General features: G+C 49.8%; 1 protein-coding gene across 3 annotated transcripts in view; it reads right to left on the bottom strand.

Moving 5' to 3' along the window:
* Positions 1–22,607, bottom strand: part of LOC113407323 (voltage-dependent R-type calcium channel subunit alpha-1E-like) — a 258,992-nt gene that overhangs the window by 190,260 nt on the left and 46,125 nt on the right. For 2 of the 3 annotated variants that reach the window (XM_026655713.1, XM_026655714.1), the window contains exon 1: positions 17,442–17,707. In XM_026655713.1, the coding sequence (XP_026511498.1) occupies positions 17,442–17,707 (266 nt within the window). Of the gene's footprint in view, positions 1–17,441; positions 17,709–22,607 lie in introns of those variants that run through there. The other variant, XM_026655712.1, reaches the window with a different exon arrangement.

The following is a 22,607-nucleotide window of genomic DNA, read 5'->3' as shown; positions in this document are numbered from 1 at the left end:
CTCAGAGGGCAGCATACCCCAGGGTTTAAGGGGGTGTAATGGGGAGTCCGTCAGAGGGCAGCATACCCCAGGGTCTAAGGGGGTGTAAAGGGGAGTCCCTCAGAGGGCAGCATACCCCAGGGTCTAAGGGGATGTACTGGGGAGTCTCTCAGAGGGCAGCATACCCCAGGGTCTAAGGGGGTGTAAAGGGGAGTCTCTCAGAGGGCAGCATACTCTGAACCTAAAGGTGGGATTTTCAGAAGCACTCAGCACTGACCCAACTCTGCTCCTGTCGGATTCAATGGGAGTTTCCCTGTTGATTTTAATGGGACCAGAGTGAGGCTGATGGTGAGTGCTCTTGGGAATCTCATCCTGGACACAGCTTTAGAGCAGGGGCTGATCTCGGAAGATTTGGCATTAGCTGTGGTCACAAGGATCACAAGGTCGACTCCCACCTTTGCTCTGCAAGCGCTGCCAGCCCAGCTTGCCTGATTCTTCTCTTCCCCCACAAGCACTTTCGTGCTCCCAGGCAAAATCCATACAGCTGCTGCCTTGACCTCCTCAAAACTCACCTCTGCTGTAATGCATAAGGACTCTGCCCTCTGACAACAGCTAGCAGCTTTGCTGCTGACTGTCTGAGGATGGCGTACACCTGGCATATCAATCCCCCTGGTTCCCCCAGCCCACCTGTTATGGCTTGGATTCGAGATTGTAAGCTCTTTGGGGCAGAGAATGACATTACCTATTCATTTGTCCTGTGCCTAGCACAATGGAGCCTGACCTGGCTGGCTTCTAGGCACTACTCTAAGCTGCACATTATATAACAACAACAGTGCAGGCTGGTTTTTGCCAGCTCAACTGCAGCTGTAATTCTCCCATGCTGATCTGATAACTGTTACGCAGGAGGCCCTTTGTGATGTCGAGGTCAGACTGTGCAATATGCACTTAATGTGGGCTACTGAAAAGGCTGATCTGTCAACTCCTACCATTATGTAGCAACTCCATTATTGCTGGAGGGTAGGCAAGGCAGAGTTTTGGGGCTGGAATGTACTATGTAGGGACCAAGTACTAATATTATTATTGTTATTAATATTACCTGCTGCTGTGTGCCCTTCACCACCTGGCAGCGTGGGCAGGGATCGACTTTAAAAGGTTGGGGGGTTGACTTTTCAGGCCATTAATGGCCTGGGTCCTAGATGCCACTTCTGACTCCCTGGGGTATGTTCCATCTGTCCCTCCGGGATCCAAGGAGATATGGCTGCTGGGCTCTGATCTCAGAGCTCCCTCCCTCCCCCCGTTTAGCCCAAACACAAGCACAGAGTAAGGCCTTTCCAGAGCACATCAATGCACCTCTCTCTTTCCAAAAGCCTGTGGCCTGGCACACCGATTGCACTGGCACATGGGTGCTAATCACCATATTTCAGCCTCATGAACCTGAGCCACATTGGGCAACTCTTCAAGGATCTGACCTCTAGGGGCTGATCTGAAAACAGCCCCAGCCCTGTGGACCCTCAAAATCAGTATCACCATCCAATATCTATAACATGATAGTCCCCAGTCAGGATAGGGGACCCAGCATGCGGGACAAATACAGGAAATGGACACTCCCTGCCCTGAAGATGACGATCTACCATCAATGGGACTTCAGCCAGGAGTAAGGAGCTGTGTGTAGAACTCTGTAAGGCCCAGCATTTAGATTCCAAGCAGTGTAGGTGCACCTTGACACCCACGAGGAGGCCCAAGATTTTCAAAAAGCGATGCCTCCAAGTACAGGTGTCCACTCGAGATGCTTTGGCAGAGCCTAAGTCTCAGAAGTGGGTGACAATTTGGGCCCTTTAAGGCATCTCAAGTTGGACACCCCGAAATGGAGGCACCCAAAATCACTGGTCTCTTTGAAAAATCTGGATCAATGATTTCAAAGGGACCCCACCCAGGTGTAAGGCCCCAGGCGCATTGATCTGACTGCAGGGCCTGAGTCTGTATGTGTTTTATCATGAAGCAGCTAGGGTCCTTGGCAAAGAGAGGTGATACAGCATACACATGGCAATTAATTATTAGGATTATTAGCTTTCAAATTAGACTGACCCCACTACAAATCACCTAGATATTAACATTCTCTTAATTGGGGGAAGGAGGAATAAACTGAGGGTTCTTCGCATTTAGAAGAGAGCATGAAGCCTAGCCCCCTGATCCTTTGATCTCAAGACGGCTGTGTTAAACAAGCCGGACATGTAAAGAATTCCCTCCTCCCATCTGGCCTGCTGCCCAGCAGAGCCAAAACAAAGCACACTTCAGAGCAAAAAGATGACTAAATCCTTGTCAGTGACCATTGATCTTTAACGCGTCTTTGTAATAAAAGTACAATTGTCATCAATGAACACGAGGAGACGGGCGATGCTTCCTAGCCCCTGCTACCTCACAGCTGGGAGGCAGAAGGAGGGGACCTTAGATACACCACTGTTTCGGGATGGAGAGTCATATTTCAAGAACAGTGAGATACTAATGGAGAACAGACACCTCTTTACCCCGGCAGGTGAGTGAATCAACTGCCATGCTCCCGCTTCCTGGGGGACATTTTCCTCCCAGAGTTCAAGAGGAGGCAGTAGATCCAGTGCACCAATTCACTGTACCAGCTGTGTTATGGGAATAAAGATCCCAGGCAAAGTGAATAGGAGTGGCTGTTTACACAGCAGGCAGGAGGTCTCCACAGGTGCCTCGTTTAATTTTGGGCTTGATCTTCCCTGTAAAAGAAACTGGGTGAATTCTAGGTCTTGTGACAGTTTGCGAGCATGGTGGGGCAGGCTGGACAGGTCTGTTGGTGCCTTGCCTGCAACGCAGTGATGTGCCCAGGGAGGACCATTGCACCAGGCAGCAGCCTAGCAATTAGGGTTCAGCAGTAGCTCAGAGAGCTAATTAGGCCCAGTTGAGTTCAGTTAGGCTCAGCAGTTTTCACAGAGGGGCTGAGTTACTCCCCTGGGAAAAACACAGGAGGGGATTGCTGACCAGGAGGCAGGATAGGGAGCCCTGGGGAAGCAGAAGTGCTGTCCCGTAAGTTGGTTTGTATGTTTGTGTTGGAGCTGGCTGGCTGGAGAGCTGCACAGCAGGAAGGGAGCAGCCAGGGACTTCTGCCAAGTGTTTGCCACTGGAGTTAAAGCAGAACTCCTGAAATAATCCTGACAGGGAGGGATTGTGCGTTTAAACCAGAGCCCCAATCAACTTCTCCTCTCCAGCTGCCCACCGTCTGGCCCTGCCATGCATGTCTAGGTAGAAGCACATGCGCTGTGCAGCCATCCCACGGCATGGTTCTGCCACCGCACTTCACCGACCCTCCTGCTATGCAAGGACCCACACTCTCAGTCATGTACCTTAGTCCTGATCTGCAGTGCCCTGCACTGTCTCCTCTGCCAATCCACCTCAATGCCGACCTGCACTCCCTGGGCTGCTCCAGTTCTCTGGTTAGCATGGACTGTCACAGGGGTGGGGATGGCTCTGGCATCTGAACAAACATCCACTGGCAAGGGATTACATTGAGACCAAACTACTCATTTCCACCATTTCTCTTTCTGTGCAGGTCTTTGTAGTGCCCCATCCCCATCGAAACTGAACTTCTCCCAAGTATTTAAAGTCAGAAGCAACAATCTTTCTCTGTCTGCTTTCCTCTCCCCAGCCCGTAGGAGAATAGTTTGATCAGTGTGGAGGGAGGGAGGGAGGAATGTGACTTAAAGCTAAGCAGAAGTGATGTCTGCATTTAGCTCTGAAAGTGGAGAGGCCTGTTCCCTTGGCAGATGCTCCAGAAGTGAGGTTCACCGTTTAGGCCCATCTCCTGGGTAGTTCTGCCTCCAGCTCTCAGAACCGCCCCCTGCTGGTCAACAGTATAATTGCTTCCCTGAAACAGCTGGTGGTTTGGGGGTGGTTGTGATGAGGAAGAGGCAATCCAGGGCCAGACCTGTGGGCAGCTTTGAATAGCGGGCCAGACAGACCTTGAACTGGACTCCCATTCAATAGTGAGCCCATGCAGAGAGCCGAGCACCAGAGTGACTTGCGGTGCTAAGCAGATGGGCTGCTGTGCTTTACATCGGCTGGAGCTTTTTTAGGGCCTGTGGCTTCATTCCTAGACACACTAAATTACCCTACTCAAGCCTGGAGATCATGAACGTGCATATCACCATAACCAGGTCTGTGTCCCATAGCATGGGGCATAATCTTCTGGCCAGACACAGGGAAGGGGGCATTCTTTGCCACCACAGCTAGCTGGGCATCCTGTAGCACTGAGAAGTACAAAAGGACTTGTAAGCTGCAGACCAACTTAATCTGAGGCTAGATGCCCCAGATTGTGGGTGAGTCTATAGAAGTGGGAGGCTCTTCAAAGCACTTCCCTCTTGCTACCATCCTTGCCTCATTCTTGCCTGGGTTAAGCTTCAGCCAGCTGCTCTTCTATCCAGGTGCTGGTTTTGGATAGCCGCTGGGAGAACTAGAACATTGTGACATCTACCTTTGCGGGAGAGGTGAGATAGGGCTGGGTACTGCTGGCACGCCTATACGAAGCTAGGACTGAGCCTTGCATGACTCTGTGGCTAAGGGCTTTGGAGGTGCAGGGAGAGTTGACCCTCTGGGTTTGGTCTAAGACCTGAGCAATTTTTAGGGCATGTCCCTTCACTTCTGCAGCTTCCTGAAAGTAGGGCAGGAGTATCGCCTATCTGGTGACCAAAGACAGGCTTTCAATCCATATCGCCAGTGATCTCGCCAAGATGAGCAATAGCAGAAGTTAAGACTTCTTTAGCCTGGTACAGAGAGGAGTCAAAGGGGATTCAGATGAGGTATGGACAAGCCAGGCCACTCAATGAAAGTAATGGCCGATAATTTAAAAAGAAATAAAAGGAAATATTACTTTATGCAGCACATAGTCATCCTGTGGAATTAACTGCCATGAAGTCACATCCTGTTATTGATATTAACTATGGCAGCATTAATTATGCTTGTCATTAGAAAGGATAAGATTGAGGCAGATCAAATCTCCTGCCCATATGCTGGGCACCCCAGCGGTCAGGCAGGAAGGCATCGGCCACCTGCAGCATTGCACAGTGGTGGGCCTTGGGGGAGGGTGGGTCTCATCAGACAAGGGCACTACTAGAGGCAGGACACTCTGAGTGGCGTGGCAGGTTCTCCATTCTCAGATGAAAAGCGATAGATAAATCTATGGTGCCACCCCCCCCCCAAACTGGGGATTAAATTAAATTAATGGAGATATCCTATCTCCTAGAACTGGAAGGGACCTTGAAAGGTCATTGAGTCCAGCCCCCTGCCTTCACTAGCAGGACCAAGTACTGATTTTGCCCCAGATCCCTAAGTGGCCCCCTCAAGGATTGAACTGACAACCCTGGGTTTAGCAGGCCAATGCTCAAACCACTGAGCTATCCCTCCCCCCAAATGCATGTGTGTGCGCGAAAAAAGAAATCAGATTCTCACCCCAAATCACCAAGCAATTAAAAACGAGGAAGTTTTTTGAAGATTCCAGGACCTGGGGCTGAAAACAAGGTGAAATTAACCACGAGACGTATAAGTAGCAATTCACTTCCTATCCCCTTCTTGCTATCGTCATTGGGGGTCTTATTTGTGTCACATATTCTTTCAGAAGTCGGATGCACATTCAAGAGGCAACACTGCACCCGAAGGGACAATTTCAAAACATCTCTGATGCTGCAGATTCCAACCCTGAAACGATTGTCATCTTCAGCCCTGAACAAGTGGGACGTTCTGGATTACAATATGTATATGGATGTTCTGTGCTCAATCGTAACATTTACCTTACAGGGTGGGGCCAGAAGAGAGTGATGGAAACTGCCATGAGCTGACCAACCAGGTACCAAAAAGTTTTCCCAGGGGGCTTTATATCAGCTGTGATTTCCCTTCAAGGCTCCTGTTAAGGCCACACGTTGCTTTGTTCCCCAGCCACACCCGCCAACTTCCAGCAATTACATAAGAAATAATATCTGGACGTGAGCCACTAGCCTGTTTTGGGTCTTTTGTTCCCTTTTCCTGAAAACCTGTGAGCAATTAACACTAGTTCAAAGAAAACAAGTGCTTTAGCAGTGCTGCTGCAGCGAGCAAGACAAGTCCCTAGGCGCTAGATCCACTTGCCTAAATGAGAAGTGTGGAGCTGGCTGGCAGCACTGGAGTCCCTTTCCTCCCGCAGGGTCTGTTTCACCCTGACAAGTGGTGCTTGCTATTTCTCACTCCCTTCCTTTCTGAGCCAGACATTTAATGCCCCTCTCTCCTTCATGCAATCTTTAAATTTGATTATCCCAGGATGGAAAAATCCAGATGGAAAAACCAGGTAGCTCTGATAGAGGCAGGAGCCAGAGGGAGGCATGAATGCTGTGGCTGGAGCATTACAGAGTGGGACAGAGGCAATGGCAGTGTCTGGTAGGGCAGCGCCCTCTAATCTCTGTGAACACAGACCCAAGCTGAGCACTTCCATTAAGAGGGGAGAAGTGGCTTGTAGCTGTGGTGCACAGAGACAATGGGTGGGGGGGTTTGAGAGTACAGTGTTGGCCCAATTCTTCCCCAACTGAAGTCAAAGGGAGTTTCACTACTGACTTCAAAGGGAATAGTATTAGGCCAACACACTTCTCCTTTGGGAATCCCACCCTCAAGGCCCAAGCATGTGCTGCTCTTACACCAAGTGCAAGTATTCAGATCGACATTGAGCACTGCATACAGGGATCTGTAGCCTCCATGGGCCCCATACCTCCAGACCAAAGTGGGCAGCTTTACTTGGCCCCATTCTGTACAAATGAAGTGGGGTTCTTGGGCAAGTTATCAATGAAGCTCTCAAATGGGTCAACTTTGGGTGTTGGTGCCTTTGTGTTACCCCCCTTCCTCCAGAACACCTAGCACTGAGCGAGTGTCCCTGAGTAAGCTGACCCAGCCAATGTGAGGACAAGGTTCCTTCACTCAGATCAGGGGAGGAGTTAGAGCCAACATTTTCAAAAGTGGCTTTTCATTTTCAAAGCTTCATGCTTTAGGTGCCCACCGTGTGACACCTTGACCCTACATCTCAGCAGGGCTGAGCACCCACAGTTCCAGTTGACATCATTGGCCACTCTGGGCTCTCAGCACCTCAGAGAATTAGGCCCATGGTCTCTCAGTTTTGGACCCAAGAGAACACTTTGGAAAACTGGGCTGTAAATGGCCTGGAGATCCCCAAATTCCTCTGCTCCACCCCAAGAGAGATAAGAGTTGGAAACTATTAGCAAAAGTGTGAGGGGAGATTCAATAAACACTAAAATCAGTCTGCCTTTCATTCTGCCAAGGAGGTGATGATCCTCCCAGCTCAGAGTTGGGGATCCCCAGAAGATGCCCTGTCTCTCTCCTGCTTCCTTCCTTGTTAGGTGTCTAATTATACAAAACTTACAGTCACCCAAAATGCACAGTAACACTTGCCTCCCTCTGAGCCTGGTAATGAGAGCCTGTCTCTCTCCAGCTCTCTCATTTTATCTTCATCTAGCTTCTTGGATAAGATCATTAAGGAAACGATAAAAATAGGTTTTCTTATTGATTTATCTCCTTTATCCAATGCTCTCTCCCTTGAATAGTTGACTTGTTTCCTTAGCAACTCAGCTAATTCCAGCCGTGCTGCACACCTGCCATTTGTTAATTTCCTTCCTGGTGAATTTCAAGATGGGGAAGGAGATGAGAGGCCAGTGGAAGCAGTGTTGACTTGTTGTTAGTCACCAAGCCAGACAGAAATTAGCCCAGGCTTCAGCAATAACCCACTCTTCTCCCCCACCCCCAGCTATATCCTGTCCTGGAAGCACTCCACTAGATTCTGATCTGGTCTTGCTTGAGCCATAAGTCTGTGTAATAGTAGGGATGGTGCTCGGTGCTGTGCCCCCTTCCCCTCCATCAGCTACTGAATTACATCAGAGCGATAGAGGCAGAACTTTTTTGAAGTTACCACGTGGGGATTAGCTAAGCAGAGCAACAGAAGGCAACGTGGAGCTCTTTCCCTTCTCCTAGGAAGAGCAGCTAGCTAAGGAATATGGGCCTTGGGGGAGCAGCCTCTATGCTACTGGGTGCTTCCCTCTGGTCACAAAGGAATGTGCACCTACACCAGAACCACCAAGGGAACAGGTCTAGGATAAAAGCTAAAACCAGACTCACTCAGACTTTATTGCTCATGCAGAAAGCATGCCCAGATCCAAGCCCTGAAGGAGAATTTATGATTCTGACGGCATGCTGATGCAATATACCCAAATGGCTGGATAGGACATAAATCACACCCTGGCTGAGTGCTGCAGAAAGCCTTCACAGATTCACCTGCAGCATCTGTGAGTTAGTGATCTGAAAGCAGTGAGATCATGCTAGCTTCCTCACCCCCTCCCTGCCTTCAGAAATGAAATATGCTGGTGAAAGGGTGGGATTGAGAGGACTGGGGGCTGAATCAAAGCAGCTATCCTAGCATCTGCATAGAGGCCGGACCCTTTTAAAAGTCTGCCTTAGAGAAACCAGCTGATAGGGGAAGAAATTCAGTTCCCATGTTTATTAAATCAGGATTTGCTACACCGCCTCACCAATGATCCCCCAGCCCTGCAGTCAAGAAACCAATTTCTCCTAGGCTTCTTCTCGGTCTCCATCTTCATTTAACTCTGCCTTCCCCTATCGATAGACCCTAATCCAAACCCTGGAGGAAGCACTCCCCTCTGAGATGAGAGGGAATTCAGCCTCTATATTCATTCATTCATCTCTTTGCTCCCAATCCCCTATTCCTTCTGCTTGTCTACCACCAATCTCCTCTCTCTCCCTCCGCACGTGACCCCTGTGAAGGAGCCTTCTCCTCCGCAGCCCCTGCCACTTGAAAACCCTTCCTCTCTCTGACTCCCCAGCGCTCCATCTAATTCCAAATCGCAGCTGAAAGCAATTCTTCTCTTCCCTGCCCCTCTCCTGTAGACGCTGCAAGGAATTTTGGGATACATTTTGCATGAAAGATCCTATTCCCAAAATAAAGTTGTAGGGTACTGTCCCAAATTCAGCCCAGAGCTTCTCCACATCCCCACTTCACTAACCCTGATGGGGGAAGGAAAGGGGACACAAGAAAGTGAAGCACCTTTCTTCTGCAGGTAGGGAAATTTGTTGTTTGGTGCTGTCTTTAGTTCAATGCTCTGAACACTGGAATTTCGATAATGGTCTCATGAACATACTCAGTCTTGTGACATTCATGCCTCTGTCCAGTTCAAGTCTGGTTTAATGCTTGAAAGAAGACTGGGCTCCTTCTAGAATTACTTCTCTAAACCTATCACCCACACACACCAATTGCCATTGGGTACGCAAATAGCACTGAAAATACTCTATGCATATACCTTATAGAACATATATTTATATAATGTGTGTTTGTGGGTATGTGCATTTGAATCATGTCTCCATAGGGGAGGAGCTGCAGGGCTGGAACATGGGTCTGCTGGTCCCTAAGCAACTGCCATATTCACACCACCACCTGACAGCTCTGGCAGCACCGCAATTGATGGGCTGTGAGCCGTGTGGGCCCAACACCACAGGATATGTCACCCACAAGGAGCTTGATTGGCAGTGCTCCCGGAGTCCCTGATTGGTCTAGGCACATTATTAAGCTGGGTGGGAACACTAGGAAAGTGTCTTGGCAACTAGGCAGATCCTAACCTGGCTGCTGTGACAGACCCTGCTCCTTCACCTTGCTTTGGTTCCTGGCTTCCAAATCCAGCTCTGACCTTTAGTTCCAGCCCTACCCACTAGGCATGACTGCCCATGCCCTAACCGTGATATAGATACAAATAATGGGCCAGACCTACATTTCTGATATGGTCCATTTGTCTCCAGTAGCACGAAAGAACTGTGAAAGTGCCTACATTGAGCAGCTAGAGCACCCCAGTTGTAGGGAGCCTGTCAGAGCATGGCCAAAAGAAGAGGTATGGCTAATGCATGCTGCACTCCAGCAATCCTCAACTGGAGCTGTGCCCTCGACAGGGCTTTTACTGCCAATGAAAACTACAAAAGCGGAGAGGCTGCTCTAAATTGCAGTGTGTGCCAAAGAAGCTGACAGCAGCCCCCTGCTATTGGGGGAGCACAGATGTGGTGTACAGCCACCCTAGCCCCTCCTCCTCATCTCTTCACACCGATGTCTTACAGCAAAGAGATCTCCATCATACCGGAGGATTCGGGCTATTGAACCCAATTCTCCTTCTTTCACATCAGTGCCACTTAGTTGACTTTAATGGAGTTATTCTTGATTTAGGCCAGTCTATGTTACAGGGGGATAAGACTTAGTATCTGGAAGCATTAAAAAAACATGGTATACAATTCTAAAAGTTCACGCTCTAAATCTACATTAAGAGCCAAATTCAGATCTGTGTAAGTGGGCACAACTCTACTGCCTGCATAAGGTTTGAATTTGCCATTGTAATGTATGCATGTGGTTGTTTACCTGTCATATATGCAATCATATCTGTATACAAATAGTTTTTTCTCCACCCAGCCTTGCCTTAACTGGAAACCAAATCTCTCTCTCTCTCTCTCTCTCTCTCTCTCTTTCTCAAACAAAAAAGAATCACATCATGTGATTTTGCTGCCTTAACATCAGTTTTTTAACTTCGGTTGCCATAGCAATGGGATGCAACTTGGCGTCACCATGACAACAGCTGCCTCTGTTTAAATTCACCATCTGACAGGCAGCCTCTCTCTCTCTCTCCAGCTGTCAGAAAGATGGACCTGCCATTACACCTACTCCCAAAGCAGGCTTGAAATCTAATGAATGAAAGGCAAAGAAAGCAGCACTGAAAGAACATCAGAAAGATGTCAGAAGGCTCAGAATGTTTCTCCCAGGTAGCATGACCATGCTACCGTCCTGAGGCATAAGCCAATGGATGAAGTTACTCCCATTAGGAAATCCCCAGTACTAGCCAGTTTTGTTTTAAACAAGCCCATGCAAAACTTTTACTGCTCTTCTAAAGGCTCCTTTCTGGGCCCTAATCACCTTTAATAGGGCACTGCAGTACATAAGCCAGCATCCTGGAATTGTGGCTGGGCACGAGAGACAGGGAACTGCAGTCAGGCATCCCCCCACAGCTGATTCGTGCTAGGTACTAAGAGGGCTCTGCTGTGCACTGACAGGGCACTGTAGTAAGGAGGTACCTACCAATGGCCCTGGCTGGGCACTGACATAGAACAGCTGGGCATTGATAGGGCACTGCATAAGGAAGCTTGCATAGCAGGTCCTCACTGGTCATTGTCATGGCATTGCTAGAGTCCCCATTGTGTCCAGACAGAGTAATGCAACTAAGGGCTTGTTTACACTACCTGCCGGATCAGCGGGCAGCGATTGATCCAGCAGGGGTTGATTTATCACATCTAGTATTGACTCCGGTACGTCACCAGAAAGAGAGTGTCAGCTGTCGACTTACCACAGTGAAGACACTGCGGTAAGTAGATCTAAGTACGTTGACTACAGCTACGCTATTCACATAGCTGACGTTGCGTATCTTAGATCGACCCCAGCGGTAGTGTAGACAAGCCCGAAGATCCTCAGGGATCTGCCCCACTGCTTTGTACACCTGTGCAAAGTGACTGCATAATGGGGGCAAAAAGTGCAAATGACCTCACAGGATGCAAGGCAGTGGAGAATGTGGCTCCCACTATCTGGGATCTCAATGGGCACAGTTGCGAAGTGGTTGTCACAAGACCACCTCTGCCACAGGAACTTTTGATACAGATGACATCAGAGCCAGCGCAACAGAGAAGATGAAATGAAGGCAAAGAGAGAGAGAGAAATGTTGTCAGGAGGCCAGCAACTGCAGCTTTGGGCCGTAGTGTGAACTCCTCCAGTTAAGCAGGATGATTATGATACAGCACACACACTGCCACTAGGTCATTACTCCCAGCACAACGGCAGATGGTTCCTGAGTCGAACAGGGTTAACTAGCACTTTCTGAGGTTTTAAACAACCACAATCAACACAACTGTCCTTCATCTGAACAATCTATACGTCTCAATGAGGCTCCTTTCCGGCTTTGTTGGTTTTCAGCAGGCAGTGCCAATGCTGCCAGCAAACAGGAATGCGTCCTCAGTCTGTATCAGTGATGTGAGCAGAAAATTAAACCATGTGCGTCTCCTACAGAACAAAATCCACAGACTAATTCCAATTCCAGTCTAGTGGAGGGACAGCTAGGCTGCTATGTCCAAAACTTAGCTCTGGACTTTCTGTCCCCGGTTAGGAACGCAGTAAATGTGGAAATGCAACTGGGATGTATTTCAATTACAGCTATCCTGTAAATTACAACTATGTGGAAATTCACTGCCATTCTGTCGCAGACTGGGACAGGGTTCCTGTGGGGAGGGGTTTGAGGTAAGCGACTGTTATATAGAGGGTTCTGGCCTTGATTAGCATAGGGATGTTGGAGAAGAGAGAGTCAGCTGCAAGTCTCATGGAAAGCCATTCTCCCCTCAGTGTGGATGGATAAATATTAACAAGGGGATACATACAAGCATCAAGGGGGACCCTACGCCCCCTGCTGTTTATTGAATTAACAGGGATACCAGGAGAGAAGCAGACAGAGGACTGGAACCAGGGACCAGCAGATCACACACAAAGAGATTTCTCTTTTGGGATAAGACACCCGCAGAAAAAGTGCCCACTATTTATTGCACAGGTGTCCAGACAAGCTGAGGGCGGAGGGTGAGAAAGAAGAGAATAAATTCTCTTTTTATTCATACCCATTGGTTTGGTCTCTCTTTCAGAGAAGTATGGCAGAAGAAAGACAACTATAAAATCAGGAGATTTCTACAGCTGACTTTCCCCTACCATAGGGCCTCACTGAAGCCAATGGGACAACTCATAAAGTTTAAGCACATGCTCAATTGCTTTGCTGGATTGGGGCCAGAGAGCTTAGAACCTTGCAGAATCAAGCCCCATAAGTAGCAACACTTGGGTTAAAGAATAAAATACCAGGATATTTCTCCAGCTGACCCTCTGCAGTAGCTCTCATGCACCTTCAGATCAGCCCAACAGCTTTACATGTCAGCATTCACCAAGTAATCCTAGGAAAGCCTGCATGGTCAATGCATAATTCATGAAGATGCACACGAGTCAGTCCTTGGGAAAAGGAGCCATAATCACAACACAGCTTTTGTTTGCTTCTCCCCCACACACTTTTTTTCTTTTCTTTTTTTGGAGGTGGGAGTTGGTCTAGCTGTGGTCAAACCTGATTAATAGAAGATGAATTGAGCAGATATTGATAAGCTGCTTCCCATCTCACACTAACTGAATTGTAGTTCTCCAGGCAGCCAGGCAAATGAAATAAAAACAGGAGGTCTGGGCATTGACAGCTGCTCCCCTGACAGAACAAGTGCAGTCAAGGGAGCAGGAATGGGGCTTTGTTTTTAACAGATGTAATTCAATTTTCATTTGAATTTTAAAAATGACTTAAGAAAAACAAATCTAATGCTCCTCTAGCTAAAATACAACCGGCTCCTGCCTAGTATTTTGCACATTAACAGCAAAAAAGGGGCAATTCCACCTGAAGCTAATAAATCTGGTTTTCAGTTTTGTATGATTGAGAGGATTGGATCCCCCACAAGAAAAGAAAGCCCTTGTCTCATATTTCTCTTTCTTCCTCCTTACGTATCATCCCTGTTTACACTGAAAAGCAAAACTGAAGAGGCTGCTGGTTATAATTACACATTTACCCAGCAGATATACAGGCCTGAATCACCAGTTCCCAGTTATTTTTATCCCTATTACCTAGTCAACTGGATTTTGAGAAAGAAGGCACCTCTCCTCCCCCCACCCTCCTGATCCAAGTTGGTTTTCCTCTGTGTCACCCCCATGATAACCAGCACCAATCACCCGCTGAAAATAGCCAGCCTCCTACCTTGGGCAAGTCACCCTCTCATTTACTGTGGTCAAGATCTAAGACTCTCCTCCATCAACTAGTTTGATTGCAAGCTCAGAGGCAGTTCTGGGATTCAAACAGCAGGCTTTGCTGTACACTGTGGAGACACTCACACAACTGTTTGAAGTCAGTAGCACTGGTTAAAGGCACTATCCCTTTTAACTGATTGCACCAGTGTACAATTACAGGGAGAAAATAACAAGCATTTTACATTATCTGATAATAGTATGCAATTACTATGCCCCCTCATTAGGAGATTCTGTTATAAGCTTAGCCCTGTCCTAAATTATTGCACTTTGAGCTCTCACTCCACTGAAGTGCAATATAAACTGTCCTGTCATTTCAGACATTTTGCCACAACACAAGATGATGGTACCTCCATGCTGTCTAAAACAGAAGGATCACAGTATTATGTTGACAGATTGAAAAGATGAAATGTACACAGCATTGGCACTTTGCCTCTAACCACATTTCAGTTTTCAGTCTCAGTGCATATTCCACTCTGTCCAAGACACACATTCGTTGTACAAGGTTACCGTAAAAAACCCCGTCAATGTAAGAGGTAGCGGAAGCTACCAGGTCATGTGATGAAGAACAGCATGAACTCTTTCAGGCAGATGAGTTCCCTGGAAAGATGAGACCTTCACTTATTCCATCTGTTCAATGGACAAGTGATCAGAAGGAGACCAGGATTCCAATATTTAAATTAGAACTGTGCCTACCATTTGCATGGGAATATAGTATTTACTTTGACAAATGGAACTAAAAGCTAAACTATTGTTATGTTTTGTAAATTCTTGGAAAGAATAATGTGGGGGGAGGGGTTTAAGTGTAGCAGGAAAGCACTATGAATGTAAGCTGTATGGGGGCAGAGACTGTTTTTATATTATGTATGTGAACATCATCTAATACAAGGGGACCCACTTGGGGATTCCAGCCATCAGCAGCATATAAATAAATTATGATAAAGCAAATTAATTAGCCCCTCCTTCCATCTCACAAAACAAAGCTTATTAATAATTTGACATATTTTGGAAAATAAGGCTTATTCATCTAAGAAAGGGCATGCAGTGACCCAAAGAAATTTGCACAGCTACTCCTGGGCTGTAGATATCTCTTGATGCTTATGCTCAGACACCTCAGCCCAGACTGCAGAGATGAGTAATACATTATATGGATAGTTAGGAGAATGAGATTTAAACCTACCATAAAGCATCTGAAGTATTTAATAGACTTAAGCTGCTCCTTCAATATCAAAAAGCCCTTTCATTTGCCTTAACTACCTCATGTGCACTGCCAATGGCCTAACATCTTTCATCATGTCACTCATGGGGATTGGCCCCACTTCAGCAAAGCACTTGAGCATGTGCTTAAGAGTTTTGCTGAACTGGGACCTCAGCGTTAGCAGGACTATTTTCTTGGCATGTTTTTGTTCAATCAATCTCTCTAGCCTCCTTTCATATTATAGCCTTTCTAAAATCAGGCCTTTGCAGCAGATAAAGGGAATTTTCATTTGGTACCAGGGCAAGTTCCTTTACATCCAAGCAAGGAGTTGTCAGATCCCTCAAGCAAGCCAAGTAGTGTGTCCGGGAAGAAAAGTAATGGCTGAAACTATAGACATTTGTAACTGCAAGTGCAAAATATAGGGCAGAGTTAAAAGTGAACATGGCCAGATCTAAGCTTGTCAGCTTGGCTACCTTCTGCAGCAAGGAGGCTATGAAGAGAGCAGTGTGAAAGCAACCCATCCACCACATCCTACTGCAAAACTTCCAGGTTGCCCTGCATCCCACCCAACCCTACACAAAAATCTTCCCTCTGCAATACACCGGACAGCAAGCGATGCAGGGTGAGCCCAGGGGTTCCATTGTGCTGCCACCTCTTTACAGAGGGCGTCCTTCCTGGCACACGGCTGACCACGGAGAGGAAACTGTCCTGGCTGAAGCACTAGCAGGAACTGTAACCGTGCCCCGGCCAGAATTTCCCGGCGAGTGCCATGCAGTGCCGGTGGAAACGCCGCGCGGTGGGGAGCTGTCTATGGTGCTGAACGCGTGCGTTGGAGAAAGGCTGACGAGCAGGGTGGAGTCTGGGAAGCTGTCTAAGGAGGGAGGGGGAGGTCTCTGCGGCGGTACTAGGAGTTTTGTGCGGCGCCGAAGCTCCCCTGGGTATCACACGGAAGGAGAGGAGAGCTCTCTCAGCCAGTGCCCGGCGCTGGACACAAGGGAGGGGCTCCTGGGGTAACCCGAGGCAAAGTTCTCTGCAGTATTGGACACCACAGAGCTATCATAGGGGCTGAAAGGGGAGCGTCCTTCAAAACAGGGGCCGCCGGCAGCTGGGGAGCTCTGCAGGGGGCTGAGCAGTGGGGGCACGGGGAGCACCCACAGAACAGCAGCGGGGCGGGGGAGGGTGAAGCCAGGGAAGGGGATGGCTGAGGAGGGGGAACAGCAATACACACCCTGGTGGGGGAGCAGCAGGACAGCAGTGCACAAGCTTCTTGAGGCCCTGAACCCACCCAAGGGATTTGCACTCCCCCTGCCCCTGTGGAATAAGAAGGCAGCCGACTTCAGCTCTGGTACTAAGCCCAATTGAGGCGGGGGGAGCGGAGGAGGCCTCCTCCAGAAATTTTCAGCATCTCCCTCTGCCACAAGTGCAGGGAGACCTAGTTTCTTATGCGCCCTGGGCCATTCGGTGCCAAAACAGTGTAGCCGTCCCTTAGCAGTTCCAGCACAGCACTGAAAAAGGCAGAGGTTTCCCGCATGTCTCAGTGGGGGCGTGGGGAGGGCATGGGAGCCCCTGGGAGACAGGATAAAATTAAGGATTTATTAGAAGGCAACATACCACCAAGCAGAGTCCTGCAGAATCAAGGAGGGGTCTGTTCCCATAAAGAGGAACACAGAATCCACTCTGCACAATGCCTCCTCCATTCTAGCAAGTAACAAAGAGCAAAAAGATTTCAAGATCTTTGAGGCTTGGGAAGAAGGAGGGAAGAGTCATCAATGAGCTAAGGGGGAGCCCTGTTAAGTTTCTCTGCGTGTCTACAGAGTTGGAGGAGAAGCTGAGGAGCTGAGTTGGTTGTGGGTCCGAATGCGGGCGCACACACACACACACACACGCTTCCTCGCCAGACATGGTCCCATGGGTGATCCAAAACTTAGTCTCTGGACTCGGTTGCAGGGACCAATTTGATTCTAGCCCAGAGTTCTTAAACCAACTAACTGGAGCCTTTATTCCCGACGAGACAATACACTCAACTTCCGCTCGCCCTGCCAAACCTAGGGAAAGGGAGAAAGAGACAGCCTGGAAACCGAAATGAATGCAAGCCTGGGGGGACAGGGGATGGAGAGGAGCGCACCCGATTAACCTAGGCACTCTGTCTCCATGTGCCATCGATTCTGGACTGAAAGCAGAAGGCAGGCGCTTACCTTAGACACACTGCTGCGTGCCTGCCAGCTAATGCAACATACATGTGCTGTGGAATTGCACCGATGCAAATCCGGGCATGAGAAGCAAGGGTTTTCACCAGGGCAATGAGGGGGGAAAGGATATGGCCAGTCGATGAGCTTCTTGGCGTATTTTCTGACCAGGTTATCTTCCCCAAAGAGGAAGAGGGATCTGTTGACTGTGAAGCAGTTCTGTCGGACTGGGATGGGGTTGTACAGAGCCATAGTCCTGGCCCTCTGCGCTTTGGTTTGCTTGAAGGCTCCCGGGGTCGCTCCGGAAGGCGCGGGGGGTCCTTGGCGGATCCTGTTCTGTTCAGAGCCCGCATCTCCGGATCCCAGGCGGCCAGCCACCGCCTCCCCAAAGCGAGCCATCCTGGAAGAAAACAGAGAGGCGATCCAATCAAGGCACCCACCAACTACCAAGCAACAGAGCCAGTGGAAGGGGAAAGGGGTGAAGCGATCCCAGTCGGCAAGCCCCCTCTCGGAGCTGCTCAGTCTAATGGCCAGCGCTCTGGGTCTCCTCCATTCCTCTGGAGCCAGGGAGCCTTTCAGCACCAACCCCGAGGCATGCTTTAGATCTGGCCGCCCGCGAGACAGAGCTCTTCTCCCGACCGCCCCGCCGCCTGGGCAGGGAGCAGGCAGGCTGCAGGCAGACGGCTGTCCCAGAGGGTAACAGTTTGCGGAGCTGGGGGGAAGCGGCGGAGAGGCTGAGTCCCTTGGCGCAGCCCCTAGGCAGCATCCGCGCGCTCCACCCCGGAGCCAGGGGTTAAACCAGACGCAGCATCGTATCGGGTCTTTGTTGCAAATCAAAAGGCCAGGTCGGATCCCCTGCTGCCGCCTTTAACCCCGCACAGGAGCCGCTCCAGAGCCCGCTTTGCAATGGCCTCTCAGAGCCTCCACGCCTCCAAGCCTTGCCATCGGGCCATGCAGCCGGGCGGAGCGTGCAACAGGGCGCGGGGAGCACAGGTGGCAGGCCGGCCCCGCTAGAGTCAAGCGCTGAACTTCCTCGCCAGGGACTCCATCTTCCTCCTCAGCCTCCCAGCTGCTCTCTGGCGCGCGTGGAGCAAAGCGCACCCCCCCCCCACTCCCGCGCGCGGCGGAGGGCGGGGGATGCAGCGAACAGGGCCGGCGCGGGCTGGCGAGCGGCGGGGAAGCTGCGGCGGCTCTGCAGCCCCGCGTTCGTTAGCGCTCAGGGAGCCAATGGCACAAATACACCCCGCGCCTTTCTTTGGGCGAGCGAGCGACGGAGCCGCGGGAAGGAGGCTGAGGGGGGCTCTGGAGCGAACAAAGAAGCGAAGTGGAGTCCGCTCCGAGGAGCTGCTGCCTGGCTGGCTCGCGCTACTCTCCCTCTCCCCGCGGGGCCACGTGGGGAAACCCCTCCCCGGCCAGGCAGTCCCCAAGCGCTGAATCAGGGCAGGGATTTAAAGCAACACCCCCCCATACCCCGCCCCTGGAGCCACAGCCCCGGAGCCTGCAGCACGCGCCCCCGCAGGGAGCCGCACCTCCTCTGCCTGGCCGCCCGGGCTCCCGGCACGGGTCTGTTGGGCACCAACTCACCCGCAGCGCCGGAGGGGCCCCGGGCGGGTTTGGCTGCTGCAGGCGGAGGCTCTGCGCTCTAAGCCTTGCGCGCACTCAGCGCCAGCTCGGGGCTGGGCCCCGTTCCGCACCCCCGGAGGCGCGAGCCAAAGCCGGGTGCCCTCTGTCCCTGGCTGCCTTGGATGGGCTCTAGATCCGGCCCCCGCTCCACAGGATCCCATTGGCATCCTTCACTTCCACCAGCCAGGCCAGCCAGCGCCAGATGTGCCAACAGCTGCCTCCAGCACCCTCCCAGCAACCAGTGGGTCACTGGAGCCAGTGCCTGGCCACTGATCTCCAGTGCTTCAGTTAGTGGGTCCCAAGGAGGGTAAGCAGACCTCCCCAAATTAGGGGCTTTGTCTTATATACACAACTACGCCCCCCACCCCCCCCAAAAAAGTGTCCCGATTTTTCACACTTACTATCTGGTCACCTCCTGCCCAGCTTTGGAAACCTTGGCCTCCTTTCCAGAGGTGCTGAGTCCCCAGGACTCCAACCGGCATCAAAAGCTATTGCCAGTACACAGCATCTCTGAAAAACCAGGCCCAGGTGTCTGGAGTTGGTCACCCAAAAACAGAGCACCACCCAACTCAGGGGCCACTCCTGAAAACATTGTTTTAATGCCCTCTATCGTTGGCCCCCAATCTGCCACAAGCTCCACTGAGCCCACTTCCAGATGTGGTCTTTAATGCTTAAATTATAGATTCATTAAGGCAGGAGCTGTTTCCAGTGTATGGTTGGACAGCGCCAGGCACAGTGGGCCCCAAAGTGCTACTGTCATAAATAAAAAACCACAACACCTGAGTTTTCTTTTTAAGCAGAATGATCACCCCTGCTAGAAACATGGAGGGTTTGGTGGGGGGTGCAGAGAAGAACCTTAGCGCACAGGCCTGCTTCAGCAGGCAGAGTGAAACTGGGTGGTTTTTTTAAAAGGGGTGGATGGGTGGGTTGGGTTTATTTTAAACCCAAACAGCTGTTAGGAGCCTGTTAACATTTAGATTTCCTGTTTGCTGTGTCTCCAATCACCTTTGCTCCGGAGAGCACTGATCTCACCAGGGAATTGAATTATAATTGGTGGTTTCAGTATGGTCTTACCAGACCCCTTAGAACTGTGCCATTGACATTGTCTTCCAACTCCCCAAGAGAACAGAGCAGATGGCCCATCCTGAGGAGTTAATAGGTTCCCAAAGCCACCCAAGCAATTCCCAGCACAGAAGCAATCCAATGGATTTCATTCCCTCCCCCCTCCTCCTCCAAGCTAACTGTTTGAACTGCTTGTGAAAGTCTAATCTTTTCCTCAAACCAGTGAGTGAGCTTTTTCAGTAAGTGGGGGGCAGGGTGAGCAGTGTGTGGTGAATATTCACAGTTCACATGGTGCTGGTAAGTTTTATATAATCACATGGCACTGCCACTGATTCAGCTCACTGATTGGACAGGACACGTGTAGCTAACCTGGGTGTGCAAACTGTAAAATCAACAACCAGCCATACAATCTGACCTCCTTTGGGCCAATATTCAAGCATTCCTGTGTACAGCCATCTAGGAATGCGCATTCATGCTGGCCAGCTCCAGCGAGCAAGGGGGGACTGCCAATGCACCATGTGGGACTCAAAGTTTCCTTCTGCATGGGAATGACTGGCCCAGCTCCTGGGCTGTGCGTTGTGCCCGTTACACCAGATTGCTGTCAGAAGGCAGCCCAAAAGGAGCCGTAGCTGGTAATGCATGAATCATCCCACAGGCAGGTGGCACAGAGCTGGCGTGGCTTCCCTCTGCTTGGACAATCCTCAGCTGCTGGACTGGTTACTTGGGAAATCTCAGAGCTGGCAAAGCTCAGAGCAAACCAGGCTGGAGGAGAGCAAAGATGGATTTAAACCCACCTTTTATTCCCTCTGCCTCCCCATTCCCTCCCCCGTGTTGTGCTGTGTACTCCTTAGCCACAGCTTTCCACTTTTCCCTCTGCTCTAGCGCAAAGACACATCCAGAGGCTTCCCCTTAATATGTCTGCAAGGCTGGAAACTCCTGTCCTGCATCCCCACCCTCCCCCACCTGCCCACACAGTTTCCCCACACAGGGAAGATGCAAAAAAAAAAAAAGAAAAAAAACCACAGCCTGAAGAGGTGCTGGAAGTAGGGGTGCTGGGGTGTGGCAGCACCCCCTGTCTTAAAGTGGTTTCCACCATATACAGGATTTACAGTTTGGTTCAATGGCTCTCAGTACCCTCATTATACAAACTGTTCCAACACCCCTGGATTTTAGAGGTTCTAAGTAGGGAAGAAAGGCAAATATTTGGGCTTACGGAGCTCAGCACACTCCTGCCATAACTGCTGAAATCAGAGGCACCACAGCCCTGGATTTGGCCTGCTGTCTTAGAGGTGTGGCTGCACTGCAAACTAGATTCAGTGCAATCTGGAGTGGTTCCTAGGCATTGCCAACATGCTGCTAGCTCGGGGAAGGGGTGGAAGCAGTACTGACTGATGACTAAATACAGTACAATTGATTCACTTCAGGCAAGATGCTGCCCTGACTGAATCAATTATGATTTGTGGATCCTTCCCTTCCCCTGTACCCAGCACCGCATTAGGAATGAGGTTGCTGTTCCTACTTTCAACTATGTTAATTCAGCCTGTAGTATGGCAAACTGCCAAATAATGGTCCCCAGCCCAGCCAAGCTCCCTGCCCTCCCGCTTGCGCTGCTAGGTGCTCCCAGGGTTTTCTCATTCATGTCAAGTTAGCAAAGCTCTTCTGGGTTTCGGTATGAACATTCTCGCTGGGCCAAATGCTTGTGGCTCCAGCTACTAACCAGGTATAGCTAACTTCACAAGTAACTATGCAAAATACTTACTTTAGTAAGGCATTTGATACGGTCTCGCATGATATTCTTATCGATAAACTAGGCAAATACAATTTAGATGGGGCTACTATAAAGTGGGTGCATAACTGGCTGGATAACTGTACTCAGAGAGTTGTTATTAATGGTTCCCAATCCTGCTGGAAAGGCATAACGAGTGGGGTCCCGCAGGGGTCTGTTTTGGGACCAGCTCTGTTCAATATCTTCATTAACGACTTAGATATTGGCATAGAAAGTATGCTTATTAAGTTTGCGGATGATACCAAACTGGGAGGGATTGCAACTGCTTTGGAGGACAGGGTCATAATTCAAAATGATCTGGACAAATTGGAGAAATGGTCTGAGTTAAACAGGATGAAGTTTAACAAAGACAAATGCAAAGTGCTCCACTTAGGAAGGAACAATCAGTTTCACACATACAGAATGGGAAGAGACTGTCTAGGAAGGAGTACGGCAGAAAGGGATCTAGGGGTTATAGTGGACCACAAGCTAAATATGAGTCAACAGTGTGATGCTGTTGCAAAAAAAGCAAACATGATTCTGGGATGTATTAACAGGTGTGTTGTGAGCAAGACACGAGAAGTCATTCTTCCTCTCTACTCTGCTCTGGTTAGGCCTCAGCTGGAGTATTGTGTCCAGTTCTGGGCACCGCATTTCAAGAAAGATGTGGAGAAATTGGAAAGGGTCCAGAGAAGAGCAACAAGAATGATTAAAGGTCTTGAGAACATGACCTATGAAGGAAGGCTGAAAGAATTGGGTTTGTTTAGTTTGGAAAAGAGAAGACTGAGAGGGGACATGATAGCAGTTTTCAGGTATCTAAAAGGGTGTCATAAGGAGGAGGGAGAAAAC

Source organism: Terrapene carolina, unplaced genomic scaffold (genome assembly GCF_002925995.2).
Source record: "Terrapene carolina triunguis isolate 2854851 unplaced genomic scaffold, T_m_triunguis-2.0 Scaffold210, whole genome shotgun sequence".
Lineage (NCBI taxonomy): Eukaryota > Metazoa > Chordata > Testudines > Emydidae > Terrapene > Terrapene triunguis.
The sequence above is the reverse complement of the archived record's forward strand: the minus strand, read 5'-3'. Positions and strand labels throughout refer to the sequence as shown.